The sequence below is a fragment of the Globicephala melas genome, chromosome 2, assembly GCF_963455315.2.
Source record: "Globicephala melas chromosome 2, mGloMel1.2, whole genome shotgun sequence".
Taxonomy (NCBI): domain Eukaryota; kingdom Metazoa; phylum Chordata; class Mammalia; order Artiodactyla; family Delphinidae; genus Globicephala; species Globicephala melas.
The window spans coordinates 75,840,482-75,859,425 of NC_083315.2; the positions used below are offsets into that span (position 1 = coordinate 75,840,482).

An 18,944-nucleotide genomic window follows, 5' to 3' on the forward strand; every position below is an offset into this window, starting at 1 on the left:
CATTTTAAAATCATTCATTTGCAGCAGAATAGTAAGTACTTCATATTCCCATTCAGTCAAAGTTTGTAAAAGTAAAGCAAAGTTACCAGACAAATTATTAATCATTAACGACCTCTAAGGAGGGGACAGTGGGGAGGGGCAGGGATGCTGGAGGAGAGGATGACTTCAATTTTTTCTTTAGACCCTTGTGTATGGTTTGTTTACAATGTGAGCTTTTTTAAAAAAAATTAAGAAAACAAAACAGCCATTGCTTCCCACTCTTCTGTACAAACCTGTTAAGAGAGAAAATATGAGGAGTGGGACACTCTGCATTTGCTTCTGGAAAGTGCTTCCACTTGAGCCCCTCATACCTGGGTCCCACGGGCACTGAGGCAACTCTTGAAGTTGGTATCTAAGTTTAGGTGAGTGGGGGGTTAAATGGCTCTCAGTGGAGTGCAAAGCTGGGATTAGATATCCCTGCTTTACTACACATTTAAGGAAGAGGAAAAGCTCTAATGAAACTGCCCACACACCAGGAAACAAAAGCATGCTCTTTCTGTCACCAACTCCACCCAGTTCCTGAAAAACAAGCTGATGTCGGCAGGTGGACTGGCTTACAGGAAAATGCTCAGGTGGCCGGATACAGAGGACTCTGCCTCCCTGCCCACGCGGGGAGATGAGGTCCATCACTGACGGAGGCAAATACAAACATGCCAAGGACAACAGTCTGTGAAACACCACCCTGGAGGTCGTGGATCTGAAAATTATGCACATGGAAAGATACCAAAGTTCTGTTAAGTAAAAAAGAGTAAATTTCATATTCCCATTTTTTTGTTTTAGAAGTGTGTGTTTGAGTATATAAAACACCTAGAAAGATGGACTCCACACCGTTAATGATAGTTTCCTCAGTGAAAAGGGGGATTTCACTCTTCCCTTTATGCTCTTCTGTATTCTATTTTAACTAGTTTGAAATAACAGGCATTATATTTGAATTGATCATTTTTATTTTAATTTTCAAAACATGAAAACTAAAAACTTATTACAAGGTCAGGGTCTAAATGACATACCCACAGGGAAGGGCCCAGCACAGGACTCTGCTCAGAGGCAGGGCCACCAGCGTGGGCCGTCCCACAAGCACAGGATTCCTGAGGCAGCACGAGGAGCTGCTGGGCTGTGATGCGGAAAGGGAACGGATGGTTATGGAGAAAGAGAAGGGGAAAATATTTGTTGCCTAGCCATTTTATTATACAATATTTAATCCTCACAGTAACCCTACTGTGTAAACATTACTCTTTCTTCCAAGGTGGTAGCATTCAAGTGCCTGTGCATGTCTTTCCAAATCTAGGCCCCTTCCTTAATCAGAAAGCCTTCAGGATAGCTAAGAGGAGAGGAATTGGAACACACATGTCCCTGCGGCCCATAGACCTCAGGGCTACGGGAGCCAAGAGCCGGGCCCTCAGGTCCAGGGCCATTGGGAGGAGACGGGCCGGGATGGGAGGCTCTTCTCCAGCCTCCTGGCATCCATCTCCCTGGCCCCCACCACCTCCTCTCTGTTCCTTTATCAGCCAACCTGCTTCTTTTTTTTTTTGGCGGTATGCGGGCCTCTCACCGCTGTGGCCTCTCCCATTGAGGAGCACAGGCTCCGGACGCGCAGGCTCAGCGGCCATGGCTCACAGGCCCAGCCGCTCCACGGCATGTGGGAGCTTCCCGGACCGGGGCATGAACCCGTGTCCCCTGCATTGGCAGGCGGAATCTCAACCACTGCGCCACCAGGGAAGCCCAGCCAACCTCCTTCTTGCCTCAGCCATTTACACAGGCTATTCCCTCTGCCTGCAGAGCCCACCGCTGGGCTGAAACGTCCTTCCCTCAAGGTCATCTGCACTGACCCTTCAGACCGTCAGGGCGCCACAACACTTCCCACAGTCGCAACGGAGTGACTATCAGCATCGTTACTATATGTGAGGCCTGCTCCCCTACCAACTGGAAGTTCCCAAAAGTCTAAAGTCTTGTTTGTCTTTTCCACCATAATCCCTGGCATCTAACAGTGATCACCACTTAAGGAGTTTCCCAGTGAATATTTGCTGAATGAATAGGGAGCTTTAGAAGCTGGAAGAGGTTCTGGGGAATTACCCAGAATATGTAAATATGGTCCCCTGAAGAGAACATCCTTTGTTCCTCTTAGATGGAGGGACAGGGAGATGATATTTGTCTCAATCATAAAATCTATATCCAGAAAATATTGCAAAGGAGCTGAGACTGCTATCATTTTTATGAAAGGTCAGTATGATTTTGGTCAAAAACTGGAGGATCCAGAAGAAAATGAAAAGAGCTGACACGTTTGGCACTGTGTTTGTAGCTAAATTTTTCTTCTCTCGTGTCCTTTACTCTCCCCATAAGATAAATGTTAATTTTTAGGCATGATAATAGCATTGTGATTATATTAAGAGATAATCTTTATCTTTTAGAGAAATATGCTTGAACTATTTATGATATCTGGGATACAGGGTGGAGGAAGTGGACGGGGGTGGAGACGGGGCAGGACTGACTATGGGCTGAGGGTCGTCAGCTGGGTGAAGGGTCCATTATTCTCCTTTTGTTTATGTTTGAAATTCTCCAGAATTAAAAGTTTTTAACACTTCTTTATAATGCTGCTCTGTATTAATAAAAATCACATTTTCAGAAATGTACACTAGGCCTATGAAAAGCCTCCTGGGCATGAAACAACAGGAGGTAAAATCGCCTTGCAAACAAAAGCCCTAATAAATGCACCGAATGAAAAAGTTATCGCCGAAGAAGGGAAAAGGAAACGATCAGCTGAAAGAGCATCCCAACCCCCTCGGTACAATGCCGCAGAATTATCAACAGGCACCATCAGTCAACTATACAGAGAATGTCTCCGTGACACTGTTCCCTGGGATGTATGCACAGCTTACTACTTACATTACAGGCTCATGCTATGGCTGTTTTCCCTAAAGACACACTTGGTGGCAAGTGCCTTAGAAAAGAAAAACTATAGAAAAGTAACCCAGCCTGAACTCTTGCTGCAAGAGTTTTACTGCTGGGGGAGAGCTGGGGTACGAATCCAGTGACAGATGACCATATTTTCCAAACCCTAAGTCAGAATATAAGATCTTACAATGAGATAAGCTCTACAGAGGCAGTGACCGTATCTGCCGTAGTCACCGCTATATCCCCGACACTTAGTGTAAATAGATGCTCGATAAGTCCATTTTGAAGGCAAGAAGAGAGAGAGAGAATACTTGGAACTGTGCTTAGGCCAGAATATTTGGAGTATGTGGTCATCCTAGACACTGATCTGTGCAAAGGAAGAAAATCCCACGGTCAAGAAGGGTTCTTAGAGAATAATACCAGAAAGCACAGTTTTCCAAAAATCCGAATTGATGGTGGTAGAACGCCACAGTCAGCCCCTGACCCCAGAGGCTAGGACAGGCAGCTGGTCACACGTCCAGCTGCCAATATGACTTAGATGGACCGTAACATGGATTGACTGACTTGAAAGCTATAAGCCAAGTTATTTCCAAAACTTTTTGTTCGGGACCTCTTCCTGCAGCCAGAGGGTGGCAGCTGACCTGGGGACTCTAAGTGCTGAGCCTCCGGGCATCCTATCCATCTTGTAGGCAGAGGAGGTGACTTTCAGGAATGTGCTCTGACCTGTCTGACCTGTGTGTCCATCATAGCAAATTACGGTTCCTGGTCATTACTCATGCTTGACTTTGTTTTGCCCGATTGTGACATCAATGAACGCTACAGCTGAGCCTAAGGGGCTCTTCCACAGCCTGGGAGGGAAATAGGGAGGGGATGGGCGGCCCTGTCCCCTCAGAGAAATGGAGACCTTTGGCTTATTGAGATACTTGTTATTTCTGACTCTCGCACAGATCGAATAGAGACCACTGCCTACATAAACTCATGCTTGGAAAAAGACGGATCACTTTGAATGCTTAAAGATGAGAAGAGGGCTTCCCTGGTGGCACAGTGGTTGAGAGTCCGCCTGCCAATGCAGGGGACACGGGTTCGTGCCCCGGTCCGGGAGGATCCCACATGCCGCGGAGCGGCTAGGCCCGTGAGCCATGGCCGCTGGGCCTGCGCGTCCGGAGCCTGTGCTCCGCAACGGGAGAGGCCACAACAGTGAGAGGCCCGCGTACAGCAAAAAAAAAAAAAAAAAAAAATGAGAAGGGAAAGAAAAATTCTAGCCAAGCAGAAATCCCACAAGAGAATGTAGTTCTAATGACAGTATCCTTATAAGAGTAACCTCTTAAAGATATTACTCTATACTCTATACTAATATCTTAGAGATCTTACTCTTTATATTACTCTAAAGATATACTCTCTCTGTAAAGATATCTCTAAGTAGTATCGTAAAGATATTACTCCATTCTAAGCAGACAATAGCTGCTTAGGCCTAAACACTCCAGGAAAAAGAGAAGGAGAAGAATATCTTCAGGGAGGTGGGAGGATCAGTTCTTTTCTGGAACCCAGGGGTATAGTACACAGCTTAGGTAAGTTACCTCGACTGATACAACAGACTTTCCTGAGAGGAGGAAGTGTGCAAGTTGACATCACCATGACGACACGGCCGGGGCACAGATCCGAGACAGAACTACTACCACTACTAGCTGTGTGGCCCCGTGCAAGTGACTTAACTTCACTGTTTCAGGGTCCTGAACAGTAAAAGGGGGATAATACCACGAGTTTCAGAAGCTTGTTTTAAGGAATACATGGAATAATATACATAAATCATCTAGGGCACCGCTGGGCACACTAGCAGATAACTGACAGATTCTACTGTTAGCGGTGGGGGCATGACATTTCCGAGCATCTGATTTCCTACTAAATTCTCCACATCTGTCTGGATGCTTCCGCCTGTCTGTCCACCTCTCTCCTCTTGGATCCTTTTGCTATTCCCATCACAGTCACCAGATTTACTATGACAGTGAAACGCTCACCCCTGAACTGGCCTTGGTTTCCCTGCTAGGAAAATTCAAGAGCTTGGTGCACCATCGCCTGGCCCCTCCTCGGTGTCCAATGAGGTTGTGGGGCGGCAGCACTGCTGGGGCAGTCGACGCAGCCCTGACCTTATGTTAAACCACAGCCACTGCACTTTCACCGTTCTACAGATGGTGTTGTCGTACATATTCGTTTGAATAAAGAGTTCCAGAACTAAAGAAATGTGGGGAAATGCTGGCTCCAGGCTAACATTTCCATTTGCTAGAAGAGGAATTTGAGGCCCCTGGAGATGACTTGAGTGGCCCGACCACGACCTCGAGTGATCAGGCAGCCAGCACTAGAACCCAGGCCTCTTTGCCCTCCAGGGGCTGCTATCTCTGAGAGGCACATAGAGTCCTACACGCTATCACCAGGGCAGCTCCAGCCCCATCTGAATCACAGCAGCACACTCCCTCATCTGGCAACAGCCCCTGATGTTGTATAAACAGTCACACCACGGATGAGAACGCAGCAGGCTTATTCATCCGGGGCTTTTAAGGGAACAAGGACTATAAAACCGAATGGCAAGGGTTTCCTTGGAATCATTTTACTGGGCTAGGAAAGCCCCCGACTTTTCATACATACACATATATCCGCTCTCCCTCACTCAGGGTTCTCCAAGATTGAGAGAGAAACAACTTCTTTAAAAACACAAGTCACTAAAGGACATCTATGACAGAAGGATGCTAATAGCTAACTAAAACATCATACACTTCAAGCTACTTTGTCACTTCGGAAACACCTCATCGTCGCACAGCCTCCGAATAGGCAGAGCTCAGATCGTATTCTCTAAAATTCAACTATGCAGTGAGACCCTGATTCAACACTGGTGTTGGTTCTATCTCTTACTTCTCTGTGTATGTGTGTATCTGTGTGTGCATAAGAATATTTGCACATAGATTTGGATAGGAATATGGATACGTACATTCACAAAGTTCTTTGAAAATGATAGGGGTTTAATTTCAAAATTATCTACTACCGGGCTTCCCTGGTGGCGCAGTGGTTGGGAGTCTGCCTGCCGATGCAGGGGACACAGGTTCGTGCCCCGGTCCGGGAAGATCCCACGTGCCGCAGAGCGGCTGGGCCCGTGAGCCATGGCCGCTGAGCCTGCGCATACGGAGCCTGTGCTCCGCAACGGGAGAGGCCACAACAGTGAGAGGCCCGCATATTGCAAAAAAAAAAACACAAAAAAATAAAACAAAATTATCTACTACCAATTTTAATTTTAATGTTCAACAATTTAATAAACATGTCATCAATCCCTCAACACGAAATTTGTGTCTACAAACTAATCAGCATTTCCTCTTCCATATAATTAATGACGTTTAATATACAAATAAAAGTCCATTGCTCATTTGCCCGAGTTGTTAATACAATTTAAGGTGATAATATTCCACAAAGAAACTTATCATGGGTTGAACAGTGTCCTGCAAATAGAGAGCACGTTGGAGCCCCCTTCCCCAGTACCTCACAATTTGGCCTTATTTGGAGACAGGGTCAAGTTAAGAAGAGGTCACTGGAGTTAAGACCTAATCCTATATGACTAGTGTCCTTACAAAAAGAGGACAAATTGGATTCAGAGACAAACACACACAAGGAGAACAGCATGTAAAGCTGGAGTGATGCTGCCATAGCCAGGGATTGCCCACAGCCGCCAGAAGCTGAAAGAGGCAAGGAAGCATTCTTCCCTGGAGCCCTCAGAGTGCGCATAGCCCTGCGGATACCGTGATCCTGGACTTCCAGCCTCCAAGACTGGGACGCCATAAATTTCTGCTGTTTAAGCCCCCCAGTTTGGGCAACTTTTTTATGGCAGCCCAAGGAAACTAACACAAAACTGAATCACCATAATCCACAGTCACGCACTAAGCGCCAACTACGGGCAAAATGAAAAGACTGCACATTGTTAAGTGTGTGTATATATGGACACGTTGTACACGGATGTGGCAGGAATATGTATGTATACATACGTGCAGTGCTTAGCAGCAGATGGCTAGGTGCCAAGGGAGAGGGTAGCCTGGGTGTCCTGCAGCTCAAGAGAGGGGATAATCACCCAAGCACAGGCAGGCCAGGAAGGTCGTGGGGAAGCGGGCCTTCAGTAGGGTCTTGAAGGGTAAGGAGACTTGGATAAACTGAGTGTGGCTGGGCAGAGACTCATAAATGATCCAGATTTCATACTTTTAAATATTAAAATAATGGTCATACAGCAATAAAATATCTGTCCCTAAAAGTAACACCACGCAGAGAACAATGAACACCAACTCAGCCACCAGCAGGACAGGACTCGGGAGAGCAAAGCTGATGTACAGGGTGTGCATCCTCCCGAAAGCGGCCAACCTGTGTATGGAGGAGTTCTCTGAGGTAAGGTTTGTGCAGAGAGAGGAGGCGAGGCCCAGGTGTATTGGCAGAGGGATGCTCAGAGGAGGACATCATAATATCAGAAAAGATGCAGCAGGCACAGCCCAAAAGGGAGGAGGAGATGCAGTTTCAGGAAGGAGAATGACTTCTCCAGGGAGGACAGGGGAGAAAAGCGAAGAACCAGGGCCACTGGGTTTGACAAAAAAGGGGAAGCGATTTGGCATTAAGTCATCGCCTCTCTAATCAGTGTTACAGGCCAGACACTGTGGTGGGACCTTTGCATATACTAGCTCAGTTACCCTCTGCAGCTAGACTTCAATGTGCCTACTTGAAAGATGAGGAAACTAACAGCAGAGAAACAAAGTGTCTGGGAGCCATCCGTGGACTGGGGAAAGCAGTCTCGGGGCAGGTGGGATCTTCCTTAAGAGAAAGACAAAGAGAAGCAGGCAGCTGGGCATCTGCCTTAGGAGCAGGAAGCCGTCCACATCCACCCAAGGAACCCATGACTCCAGAGAAAGACGCTGCCTCTGTTGTAATTACCTCCAGAAGCCTCCAAACACCCCATCCTGAAGCTGGGCAACCTGTACCACCTGCTACACCCTTCCCCCTGCTCCACTGTAATTCCTCTTCCTGATGATCTGGGGCCAGTAGACAGAATGGCCCAGCTGGCAGTGGTGTCTGTGTGTGGCCAGCTGCCCCATGGCATCCTTAGGTCCTCAAAAGACACTAAGCATCCTCCATGACTGTGAAAAAGAACAAGGCCCAGGCCTGCCCTCAGCCGGCTGAAGCTCTAACAGGGCCCTGGAAACCCTCTGAGAAGCTTCACTTTATCAGCAACCCACTGGGCCATTTACAGCTTCTACATCCGAGCGAGCTCCAAACCCCGCCTTTGCACGCCGCAGACCCCTCCAAAGGAACCAAAGTCACTTCACCAGCGTTCCCGGCATCTTGCGGTTTTGTGGGCTACGTATGATGTCATAGAGAGGGGCAGCCACACCGAAGGCACATCAGAGGAGCTGGCAGCCCCAGGGCCTCCTTGCTGGTGCCTGCCTCTGGCTCCCAGTGACTCAAGACCAGGCACCTGGCTAGGACATGGTGACGAAATCACCCAGAACAGCCTCACCGTTACCACCAGGACCTTCAAGTGCGGCCACCACCCAAGGACTTCGGTTCTGGGGTAACAGCCAGCTGCACCCTCCTCCTCTCTACCCCAGTTCTTCTGCAGTGAGAAAAGATGGGCACTCAGGCTGCACACCTGGTCCCCCCAGTCTAAGAAGCATCCTGGCGCATCCTCTCCCCCAGCATTTCTCCGCACGCCCCTTGAGTTCCCAGGCAGGAAGGTGTAGGGTGCAGGGAGACTGGAAGGACTTTGTCCCCCACCAGCACCACTTTCACCTGGATTACATCCTCGTTCAGGATGACGTTTTGAACAAAAAAAAAAAAAAACAAAGAAAAAAAAAGGAGGGTCTAATTGCTTTTAAAAGTTTGAAAAGCACCGTTCAAGACCAAGAGGCAAATCGGTACACAACGTGGTTCCCAATGCACCTGTGACACAGAACACACTGCCTCTTTCTTCGGGAACACTTGACTATTCTTGTGCAGTGACATGCCCCCCGGTGCCTCACATCATCCACTGTCCCAGTGTCGGCGCCCAGAAGCCCCTCACAAACATCTCCTCAGGCGTGCGGCTCGGGTATAACTCCCAAAGACCAAATTTCCCACTGTGTCTACCATGCCTATGGGGCCCTTGCCCTGTCGCTCACCCCAGCCTGGGCCCCTTTCTCCAGCCAGCACTCGTTCTGATTCCCCATGTGCTAAGCTGCCCATGAACCCCTAGGCACAGCCCAGGGCCACTTCTCTGACCAATCTATCAGCTTTGAAAGGAAGGACAGGGAGGGGATTGGTGAGGGCAGAAGGGGACCCCTTCCCCCAGCAACACAGGCCACTGAAGCCTGACCACTCCCGCTCTCTTTGGTTCTGAGATTTTACCCACAAACTTTTTCTTTGGAGAATGCTCAAAGGTACAGAGAAGTTGGAAGAATGAACTACGTAACCAATGTACCATTACCACAAGTAAGAAAAGTACTATTCATTCGATAATATGTACTATATGGGTTCATATTCAAAACTGTATAGTTATCCCAATATATCTTTTATAGATTTTTTTTGGGAAACAGGATTTAATTAAGGTTTAATTCGTTATAATGATATTAAGTCTCTCTAGTCCCTTTTATCTCCAATAGATTCTCATTTTTCTTAAATAACATTGAATTTATTAAGGGAGCCTGGCTAATTTTTTGTAGACAGTCCCACATTTTGGATTTTTCTGTGTCCTTATTACTAGATTCAATTAAACAAGTTTGGCATGAATATTACTGGTAACATTGTTTACTTCTGAATTGTATCACATCAGAAGTCACATAATACCAGGCTGCCCACTATTGGTAATGCTGAATCGGATCACCTGGTAGAGCTACTGGCTACCATCTTGTGGCATATTGTACCTTTAGAGTCAGTAAGTGATCAGTGAGGTACTAATACTCTTGAGTATATATACTACTCCACAGTAATCTTCCACCAATTAGTATTTGCATTCATTGATGACCTGACCTGGGGGTTACAAAGCAGAGATTTTCTAAATTTATCAGCTGATGTCATATAAAGAACAGCTTTCCCTTTTATAATCTCTCTCTGAATCTCTCTCTCTGATTATTACTATAAATCCATGAGGTTTTTTTATTATTCAATGTGCCACGGCTCATCACTGTCATTCATTCTTTTTAATGTTGAAATGTTTCCATTTTAACCAGTGAGAGCCCTTTCAAACAGGCTTCTGGGTCCTTTGATATGGCCCAACTCTCCATGTTCCCAGAGCCCTGCTTACACTTCTGGAGCCTAACACTCGAACGATCACGTCATCTTGGTTTACTTATACGTCTGTCTCACCTGCAAAACTACGAGTTTCTCAAGGCAAGGCCAAGGTCAGAGCTATCTTTGTGGCCCAGCGTGTAGCACAGCAGCTGGCACAAAAACGCCTGCGCCAACTCCTCCCTGCAGCTGGGTGCCCTTGCCGCGGCAGAGCTGCTGCTGGGCTGTTCCTCTCCAGGCAACCCCTCCACCATGTGAGCTGGGCCTCCAGCTCCAGCCACAGAGAAAGGCTCAGGGGCAGCTCACAATGGGCCCTTTGACTCAACGGGATGAGGCTCTTTCAGGAAAAACACGTTCCCAGCCACAGCACCCGTCACTAAGGCCAGCACTCCTGGAGCCTCAAGGCCACACAGAGCCTACATTCACCAAGAAGCAAGAGCAGGGACAGGAGGCAGCAAAGCAGCCTGACTTCTGGGAAGATGGCAGGTGGGGGGCAAGTGCAAGAGGGCCTTTCATCACACAGCTGCTGACATGCAGGCTCTGTGAATAGCCTGGATGGAGGATGGCAGGAAAAGGGGTTAAAATGAAAAAGAGTACAAAGATGGGAACCAGTCAGGGCTTCGCTTCAGAGATGGCTTACCTTCTCTCTTCTTTCAACCTTCTTTCCACTTGACTCAGACACTGGACTCTCAGGAGGTACGGTCAGCCGTAGTCTGCAGACATTTGCCTAAGAGAGATGAGAGAAGAGGCCTGTTACGAACCTGCATTTGCAATTGCAGCAGCCAGATGACCTGGGGCTTCTCAGAGCCTCTTTCCCCTACTTAGCAATGGTGATGACTTAGCAATGGTGATGACGGTACCAATCTCACAGGGGACGCTGCGGTAAGACCAGCCTTTGCCTGGCCCATCACAGGCACTCATCACCTCACTGCTTATGTTTTATGTTTTCTTGTTTGGGAAACTACTGAATAGTTTCACAGAGTTCAAACATTTTTTTTAAATGGCTCATGTTCCGTGACAGTACAGAACGATCTGATTTCACATCCATAGGCCAAAATACAGCTAGAAGGATAGAGGCCAAACGATACACAGTGGTGATGGGGTAGGAGGGTGCTTTCTACTAGACTCTGTGTTGGCTTCTCCTATAACAGACATGTACATGTTCAATCACAACATTTTTTTAAAAGTCGATATACCCATGTTCACAGCAGCACTATTCACAACAGCCAAAAGGTAGAAACATCCCAAATGTCCATCAATGCATGAATGAATAAAATGTGGTACGTACATAGAACAGAATATTATACAGCCTTATAAAGGAAGAGAAATCTGACGCATGCTACAACATGGAGGAAACTTGAGGACGTTATGCTCAGTGAAATAAGGCAGGCACGAAAGGACAAATCCAATATGCTTCCACTTACATGAGGTCCCTAGAGTAGTCAAATTCATAGAGACAGAGAGCAGAATGGCGGTTGCCAGGGGCTGAGTTATCCTTCAATGGGTATGGAGTTTCAGTTCCAAAAGATGAAAAGATTCTGGAGATGGACGGTGGTGATGGTTGCACAACAATGACAATGTACTTAACGCCACATGGTGTTTATTTCATCCTATTGTCACAGCCTGGTCCTACTGTGACATTTTCCAGAGAGAAGTGATCCTACCATTAAAACAACGACAAAACCCCAGAGGGCCAAAGCAGCAGCCAGAGTGCCCAGCCCACAGCCAACTGCACTCATGAGAGCACTGCTTGTCCCTGTTATGGGTTGAACTGTGTCCCCCTAAAATGTATTATGTTGAAGTCCTAACCCCTAGCACCTCAGAACGTGACTTTATTTGAAAATAGGGTCTTTATAGAGGTTACAGAAGTTAAAACGAGGTCATCAGGGTGTGTCCTAATCCCAAATAACTGGTGTCCTTATCTAACGGGGAAATTGGGAGACAGACACGCATACAAGAAGAACACCATGTGAGCATGCGAAGGAGAAGGGCCTGGAACAGACCCTTCCCTCACAGCCCCCCTAAGGAACCAATCCTGCTGACACCTTGATTTTGGACTTCCGGTCTCCACAACCGTGAGACAATACATTGCTGCTGCTTAAGTCACCTGGCTTGTGGTACCTTTTTGCAGCAACCCTAGCAAACTAATACACCCCCCAACCTGGTTTGCAGGGTCACAGATCTGCACTGGTCCTCAGGGCAGCTTCTGGGCAAAAGTACCCTGCATCCAAGAAGCCCAGGGTTGGATATGATTGTAAAAGACCTTTGAATGCCAACCTGCCAGCCTGCGAAGGAACCCCCTAACCCAACAGTGCTCCTGGCAGGTGGACACCCAGCCTGAAGGTAACATTTTCCATGTACAGGTGAGAGCACATTTGGGACACATCAGCGCTTCCACACACACCACTGCCTCCCTCTGAGGTACCCCATTTTGCTACCTGACACCTCTAGCTTCCTGATAATGAACTTACAAGTTCTTCCTCAGAACTCCTACCTAATGGACCCAGGGTGCCCTCGGGGACTGCCACAGAATTCCCTTTGACTCTTCACAGGCCTGAACCTCCTTTCTTCTGCACTGAACAACCCCAGTTCTTTCAGCCATGTGATTTGGTTTCAAGATCCTTCTTCATCCTCACTCTTCTCTGGGCAAGCTTTGAGTCCAGTGACCCCAGGGTGAGACGTGGCCTAACACATGGCCAACTTTGCAATAAACCTTCAAAGCTCATCGCCAGTCATGCTGGCCAAAGAGGAACCAAGCCGTCCCGGCACGTAGCTCTCTTAGCTGACCATCCACGACACTGATGGGAATTCGAGGGCCTCCAGAGAAAGGTAACGCTTTGACTGAAGGCCACTTGGACTGGTTGAAAACAGCTGGCATTTGCACACACATCAGAGTGTAACCCACACCAGGCAGGTAATCCAAGTCTGTGATGCTCAATAATCTTGTCTGGTAGGCAGGATCTGAGCCACAGCACAATTTTGCAGAGAAAAGGAAGGGCTCTTCTCCTGCACCACATCACACACACCCATACACCCACACACACACACAGTATGCACACACACGTACATACCTACACAGGTGCACACGCACATACACAGGTTCCAACACCTACTAGGCTGTGTTGATTATGAGCAAACTATTTAATCTCTCTGAATCTCAAGGGTAAAAGGCAGGTAAAGGAACATGCCTGGCACACAGTAAGCCTCTATCAGTGTTAGATATTTTTATTATTATCTAGATATTATCATCATCCTACAAGCTCCAAAATGATGATATAGGCTTAACTGGCTTCCCGGCTCTGATTTCTATAATACTAAGCAATTTGGTCAACGGATCTAATGGGTATTAGTACTGCAAGTGATACCTTTTTTTAGGCTGATTGCCCTACGGGGGTAATCCCTAATGACAATAATTTTCAGAATAAACCAAAAACCTGAAGACAAGGCCCAGAAGGGACCTCATGGGTCCAATCACTCAAAATGAGAAGTCCCTTCCCCCGATTGAGACAATTCTTTGTCTACTCAGAACTCCGATATTCGTCAACACACTTCCTGTAAGTCTCCCCGAGCCACGTATGCCCTACGGTACGCAAAGACGCAGGATAAAGAGAATGCATGTCTCTAAACTATCAGTTTTACCTGGTGATAGATAATGAATTAAAATAAAATGAACATGTAAGATAAACATTTGACTTCAAAGCTATCTGGCAGGTGCAGCAGGTGCAGCAGGTGCTTGCGGCTACACCCAGGCCCCTGTGCAGAGTGTTTACTCTTGTCATTAGAAGTGCTTTTATGGAAGCAGTAAGGCATGGATTCCACGTGGTGCTTGCATTCTGCAATCAGTGCTGGTCCACAGATGGACTGACTATACAGATGCAATCCCAACCCAGCTTGGAACAGGATCAGACCCTTCCTAATAAGATGGTCAAATGTACCGTCATGTGAAAAAAAGAAAGGTGCTGGGGGAAAAATGTTAACAATAACCCCATGTTTGTTTTTTAAATACAATCTGATAATTTGTACAGATTTGTGGGGGGAAAAATGTCTTTAAGGAAACACAGCCAGCTGCTGCTGGTGGTAGTGGTGGTGATCTTTGGAAAGTGGGATTTCTGCAATGTCTACACCTGTTCCAAGTATGTGTAAGTTTTTAAATTAAAAATCATAGTAGTCATAGCAATAATAAAGATTGAGAGCAACTATATCAGACACACACACACACACACACAGAGAGAGAGAGATCAATCCTTCCTAGACCCACAGGACTGCTTCAGGAGCAGCAAAGAGAACATCCCGAAGGTCTAAAAAGTACTCTGAGTTTCTTTACAGAAGCACTAAGTAACCCCTGAACGCATCCGATAGGTTGACCCAGTAGTTTACTTCCCTTTAGTCATTCACTCTCAGGAATCTCCCCGTGGGAAAATGTCCCACTGAGTAAGGGCAAGGCAGTGTTGCTTATCTCTCTGAGCCTTTGAGGACGCTGACCTTCATGATTTCCTGACACTCAGGTACATAATACTTAGAGCAGCCCAGGCTGGACAGTACCTGAGAGGCAGGTAAGGTAGTTTATTCCCAGGGGTTCCCACGGCAGCTGGCTCAGCCCTGTGTTCTGAACTTCGAGGAGAGCTGAATCTTACTTACCTTGAACACTACTGCTGGACCAGCCATCCCTACAAGAAAGGGTCCCTTCCAGTGCATCAAAAGCAGGAAATGGACTTAGTGTACTTCAAGTACTGAGCACCCACTACTTGTAAAATACTTTTAAGGGCTATGAGGGTACTAATATGGAAAAGAAACAGCCATGCCCATAGAGGCTCATAATGCAGAAACACAGCCACAAAGGGCAATCAACAGCACTTGGTATAACCAATATAATATTGGGAGAGACAGGGTAGTTTGTGGTTAAGGCACGATGCAACTGCACTTCTGGGTTCCGATTTTGGTTCTGACACCTACTAGCTATGAAACCTTTGGAAAGCTACTTAATCTTTATTGCTTCAGTTACTTTAGTTGTAAAACACAGCTAACAATACTGCAGAACCACTCTGTTGAACTTGTGGCGAGGATTAAATAAACTAATGAAGAAACTAATGAAAAGGGCTTAGAACAGTTTCTGGTACATATCAAGTACTCTGTAAGTCGTCTTTTTTACCCTGGGAATATAGGAAGGAGAACAATCATCTTAACTGGAGGTGGGAGTACGTCGGAAGGCTCCTAGAGATGACATTTGAGCTGGGTATAGAAGGAGAGAAAGGACTGCTTGGGTCAGTGAGGTTGGGAGAATCCATCATCAGAATAACAACAGACAATTACCAGGCAAGGCATTCATTCCAGGCTGGCCAAAGGCATAGACATTGGCATGTTCTGAAAATGGTAAATGGGCCTGCAGCCTGAGCAACAGTGGGGGAGGAAAATGGACAAACAGGTAGGGACCAAACTCTGACAAGCTACAAATGCCTAATGGCAAAGCAAGGCCTCTAATGGAAGACATTGGGGAGCCATTTAAATTTCTGGAGGAAGGGTTCAGTGATTCAATAGCAATTATTGCGTACCTCCTATTATGTTCCACACCCAACAACATGGACTGGAGAGGGGGAAACAGGGCTCCCATGTAGGCTTTGTACCTTAATTGCTTCTGTAGCCCTTACAGCGCTCAGCATAGTATCAACACGTAATAGGCCCTGCTCAGTAAATATCAATGTGGGTTTCTTTTTAGGTTGAACTAAAACACGGTAAGGAGAATGTACCTGAAACTCCCCAGAGAGCCTTCCACTTTCTTCAAAAACCAACCCCCATGGGAGGAATAGCAAGGCAGAGGCAGCGAGCATTCAAGCCTCTTCCACAAGAAGATACACAACCGAGCCCTTGTCTGCAATCAGGGCAACCAGGAGCAAAGCCGGGCCTCTGGGGACTTGTTTCTGACCCCCTTTGTGGAGGCAGAAAGCTGGTCCCCATGGAGGGGGGATTCTGGGATCCACGTACCATCATGCTCTCAGCTTCAAGTACCTGGGCTCACCTGAGGGAAAACTGTCCCTCTCAATTAAAAAGGGGTGAAGATGACCTAGCGAGGTGCCGGGTTTGCTCATCAGTTTACAAACATGGATTTCCCTAAGGAAATGAGCCAAGTGCATTTACACTTCCCTCAGGCCTAGTCCACTTTGTGACCGTGGGTCCCTGCCCAGCTCCGCCTAACAACAGAAGGTGTGGCCACTAAGGTTGTAGCTGGGAGGACGGACGCCACAATCCCTCTGCTAAGCACAAGCATAAAATCTCTGGAATACACAGGTGGAACAGGGCCTGCCCCGTCTGAAGCAGGCCTCTTCCTTTGAAGTAGGCTTTGGCCCTGAACTTGCAGGCCTGATTATCTACATCAGAATGGGGCAAACTTCTTCTGTAAAGGGCCAGATAGTAAACACTGAGGGTCTGCAAGCCCTGTAACAACCATTTCTAGCTCAGAGTATACAAAACAGGTCGAGGGCTGGATCTGACTATGGGGTTGTAGCTTGCCAACCCTTGACCTACATACTTGGACGCTTCTTCCAGGCGGTATAAAGTGTCCTGGAACCCCCTTTTCTGTGTCAGGGCTGACTCCAGACAAAATTCATAAGTAGGAGGATGGTGACTTCTCCTTCCTGCTCTGACTGGCTCATCTGTACCAGGCTCACCATGTGCCCCGAATGCCAAGACCCAGAGAGAAAAACACAGGTACGAACACACACAGACACCAGTGTGACCTGGCGTGTTATGACTCCTCCCCCCTGACCCCCCCCCCCCCACACACACACCTTGCCCTTCCACCAAGGCAAAGGGACTTTTCAGAACACAGGCCCAGGACTGTCTGCATTTCCAAGAAAGCTGTCTGGGAGAGCAACCCTGGATCCTCGGCCACACGTTAGATTCACCCGGGGAGCTGCCCAAACAACGCTGATGTTATTCTCTACTTTCCAATGTTCTCATTTAGACGGTCTGGGCTGGGGCCTGGGCAGAGGTATTCTAAGCTTCTCGGAATTCCATGCATAACCAGAGTAGAGAGCCACTCACTTAACCAAAGGAATGAAACTCTGACAGCACAACAGGATGAAGCACCTGGAATATTTGGAGGCCTTCCCAGAGCTGTCAAACTCCTCACCTGGGCCGACACTCCCATCCACAGGGCACCTGCTTCCTGCCCAGGTGGGCCAGAGGTCATGGGCTGGCTTCATCCCAAGCTTCTCTTCCTGTTTTCCCATTTGCCAGCTCAGAGTTAAGTGTGGCTGTTTGAGGACCCTGGTGACACTCTTCTTTTTAAGCACCTATTACACCAGGCTTGGGGAGGCAGGGTCCTGAAACCTTCTCAAGTAGTTAATCATAGGTAGGAGCAATGATGGGGTGCACAGGCCTCTAGGGGAACACGGAAGAGGGGGTTCAGAGCAGACTTCCTGCAGGAGCTGACCCTTTGTCAGAGGCGAGGAACAGCATCAAAAGCTTGGGGAATAGCAAGTAATTTGGGACATCTGCAAAGAGTATGCAAGAGGAGGGGGAAGGGGAGGGCAAAGGCCAGATCAGAAGGCCCTGGGTACTAAACTAAGGGGGTTTGTGCTTGTTCCTGGGGGTACAAGACTGAGGGGGGTTTTGAAGTAGAGGAGCTAGGTAACTGCATTTTAGAGGGATCACTCTGGCCTTAAAAGACAAAGAACAGTCAACAGGGTGACTAACATTTAGGAAATATCACTCTTCTAAGGAGGGAAAGAGGTAAATACCTCTGTGCTACTATTCTGTGTGCTGGGGGATATCTATCAGGACAGTTTTCGGCTGAGAGAGACGGCTGCAGGAAGCAAGAAGACCGTAACACACGTTATCACTGAAAGTATTATATTTTAGATCGAAACATTTCAACTTGGTCTCTAGTTAGTTGGCCCGGGATCCACAGCTCCCTGCACTCAATTCTACGATTTTTGAGGCTGACCTGAAAGGGTTTCCTAAGTGACCAGAAGCTCAGTGGTAACACCCAGCCTCCGGGTCTCAGGTTTCCTTAAGGATCCCCAGAACTCGGGTCCCCTTCATTCTACATGTGACACAGCGAGATGGGTGAACCAAAGCAGAGAAGTCGGGACATTTTTTTCCCGAGCCTACAACTATCAATTCTTAGTGGCAGAGGCTTTTTGGCTAAAACCCCTCAACTGGGTTCAGGAGGTCCCAGGGGAGCAGCCAACTGTTTTCTGAGTACAGCGGGCCCCCTGCCCATCCCCTCCCTGGGGGATGCTGCAGCCAGCTTCCTTCCACCAGACGCTGAGGTCCCACAATGCCCAGTGTCCCTTCCTCAGAGCCCCATAGGGTGATACAGAAGTTATGCACATAGATGTTTCTGGGAAAGGAAAAGGAAGTGAGGTGAACACCTGTCTGACCTGTTCACCGGCCAGCTAAGGAGAATTCTTTCTTTTGAGCCTATCAGACAGAAATGGGACCCAGGAAGAGTGAGGAAGTAATGACTGAGCAGCCCATTCCAGTTTTGAACGGAGGAAGCCTTCGCCAAATACAAAGAAATATTGGCAAAAGCAGGCCACGAGACAGTCCTATCCCTGTGGCCTTGTTGGGTTGGGTTTTGTTTTTTATGTGCCACTGAGGGGCCACAATACCAGTAACGGTAGCCAACAGTCTCTTATTATCGACAGAGCATGGTGCTGGGGGAACCCTTGACAAGTCTATCATCTCACACCACCCTCGCTGAACAGCTCAACCAAATACATCTGGCTGCACAAAGC

At 47.5% G+C, this 18,944-nt stretch overlaps 1 protein-coding gene across 6 annotated transcripts in view; it reads right to left on the minus strand.

Annotated features, from left to right (window-relative positions):
* Positions 1 to 18,944, minus strand: part of MYZAP (myocardial zonula adherens protein) — a 139,298-nt gene that overhangs the window by 81,070 nt on the left and 39,284 nt on the right. For all 6 annotated transcript variants that reach the window (XR_009562985.1, XM_060294212.2, XM_060294210.2 and 3 more), the window contains one exon: positions 10,847 to 10,933. Coding sequence is in view for 2 of the 6 variants with exons in the window: in XM_070044917.1 (XP_069901018.1) it covers positions 10,847 to 10,933 (87 nt within the window). In the remaining 4 variants the exon portion in view is untranslated. The remainder of the gene's footprint in view (positions 1 to 10,846; positions 10,934 to 18,944) is intronic.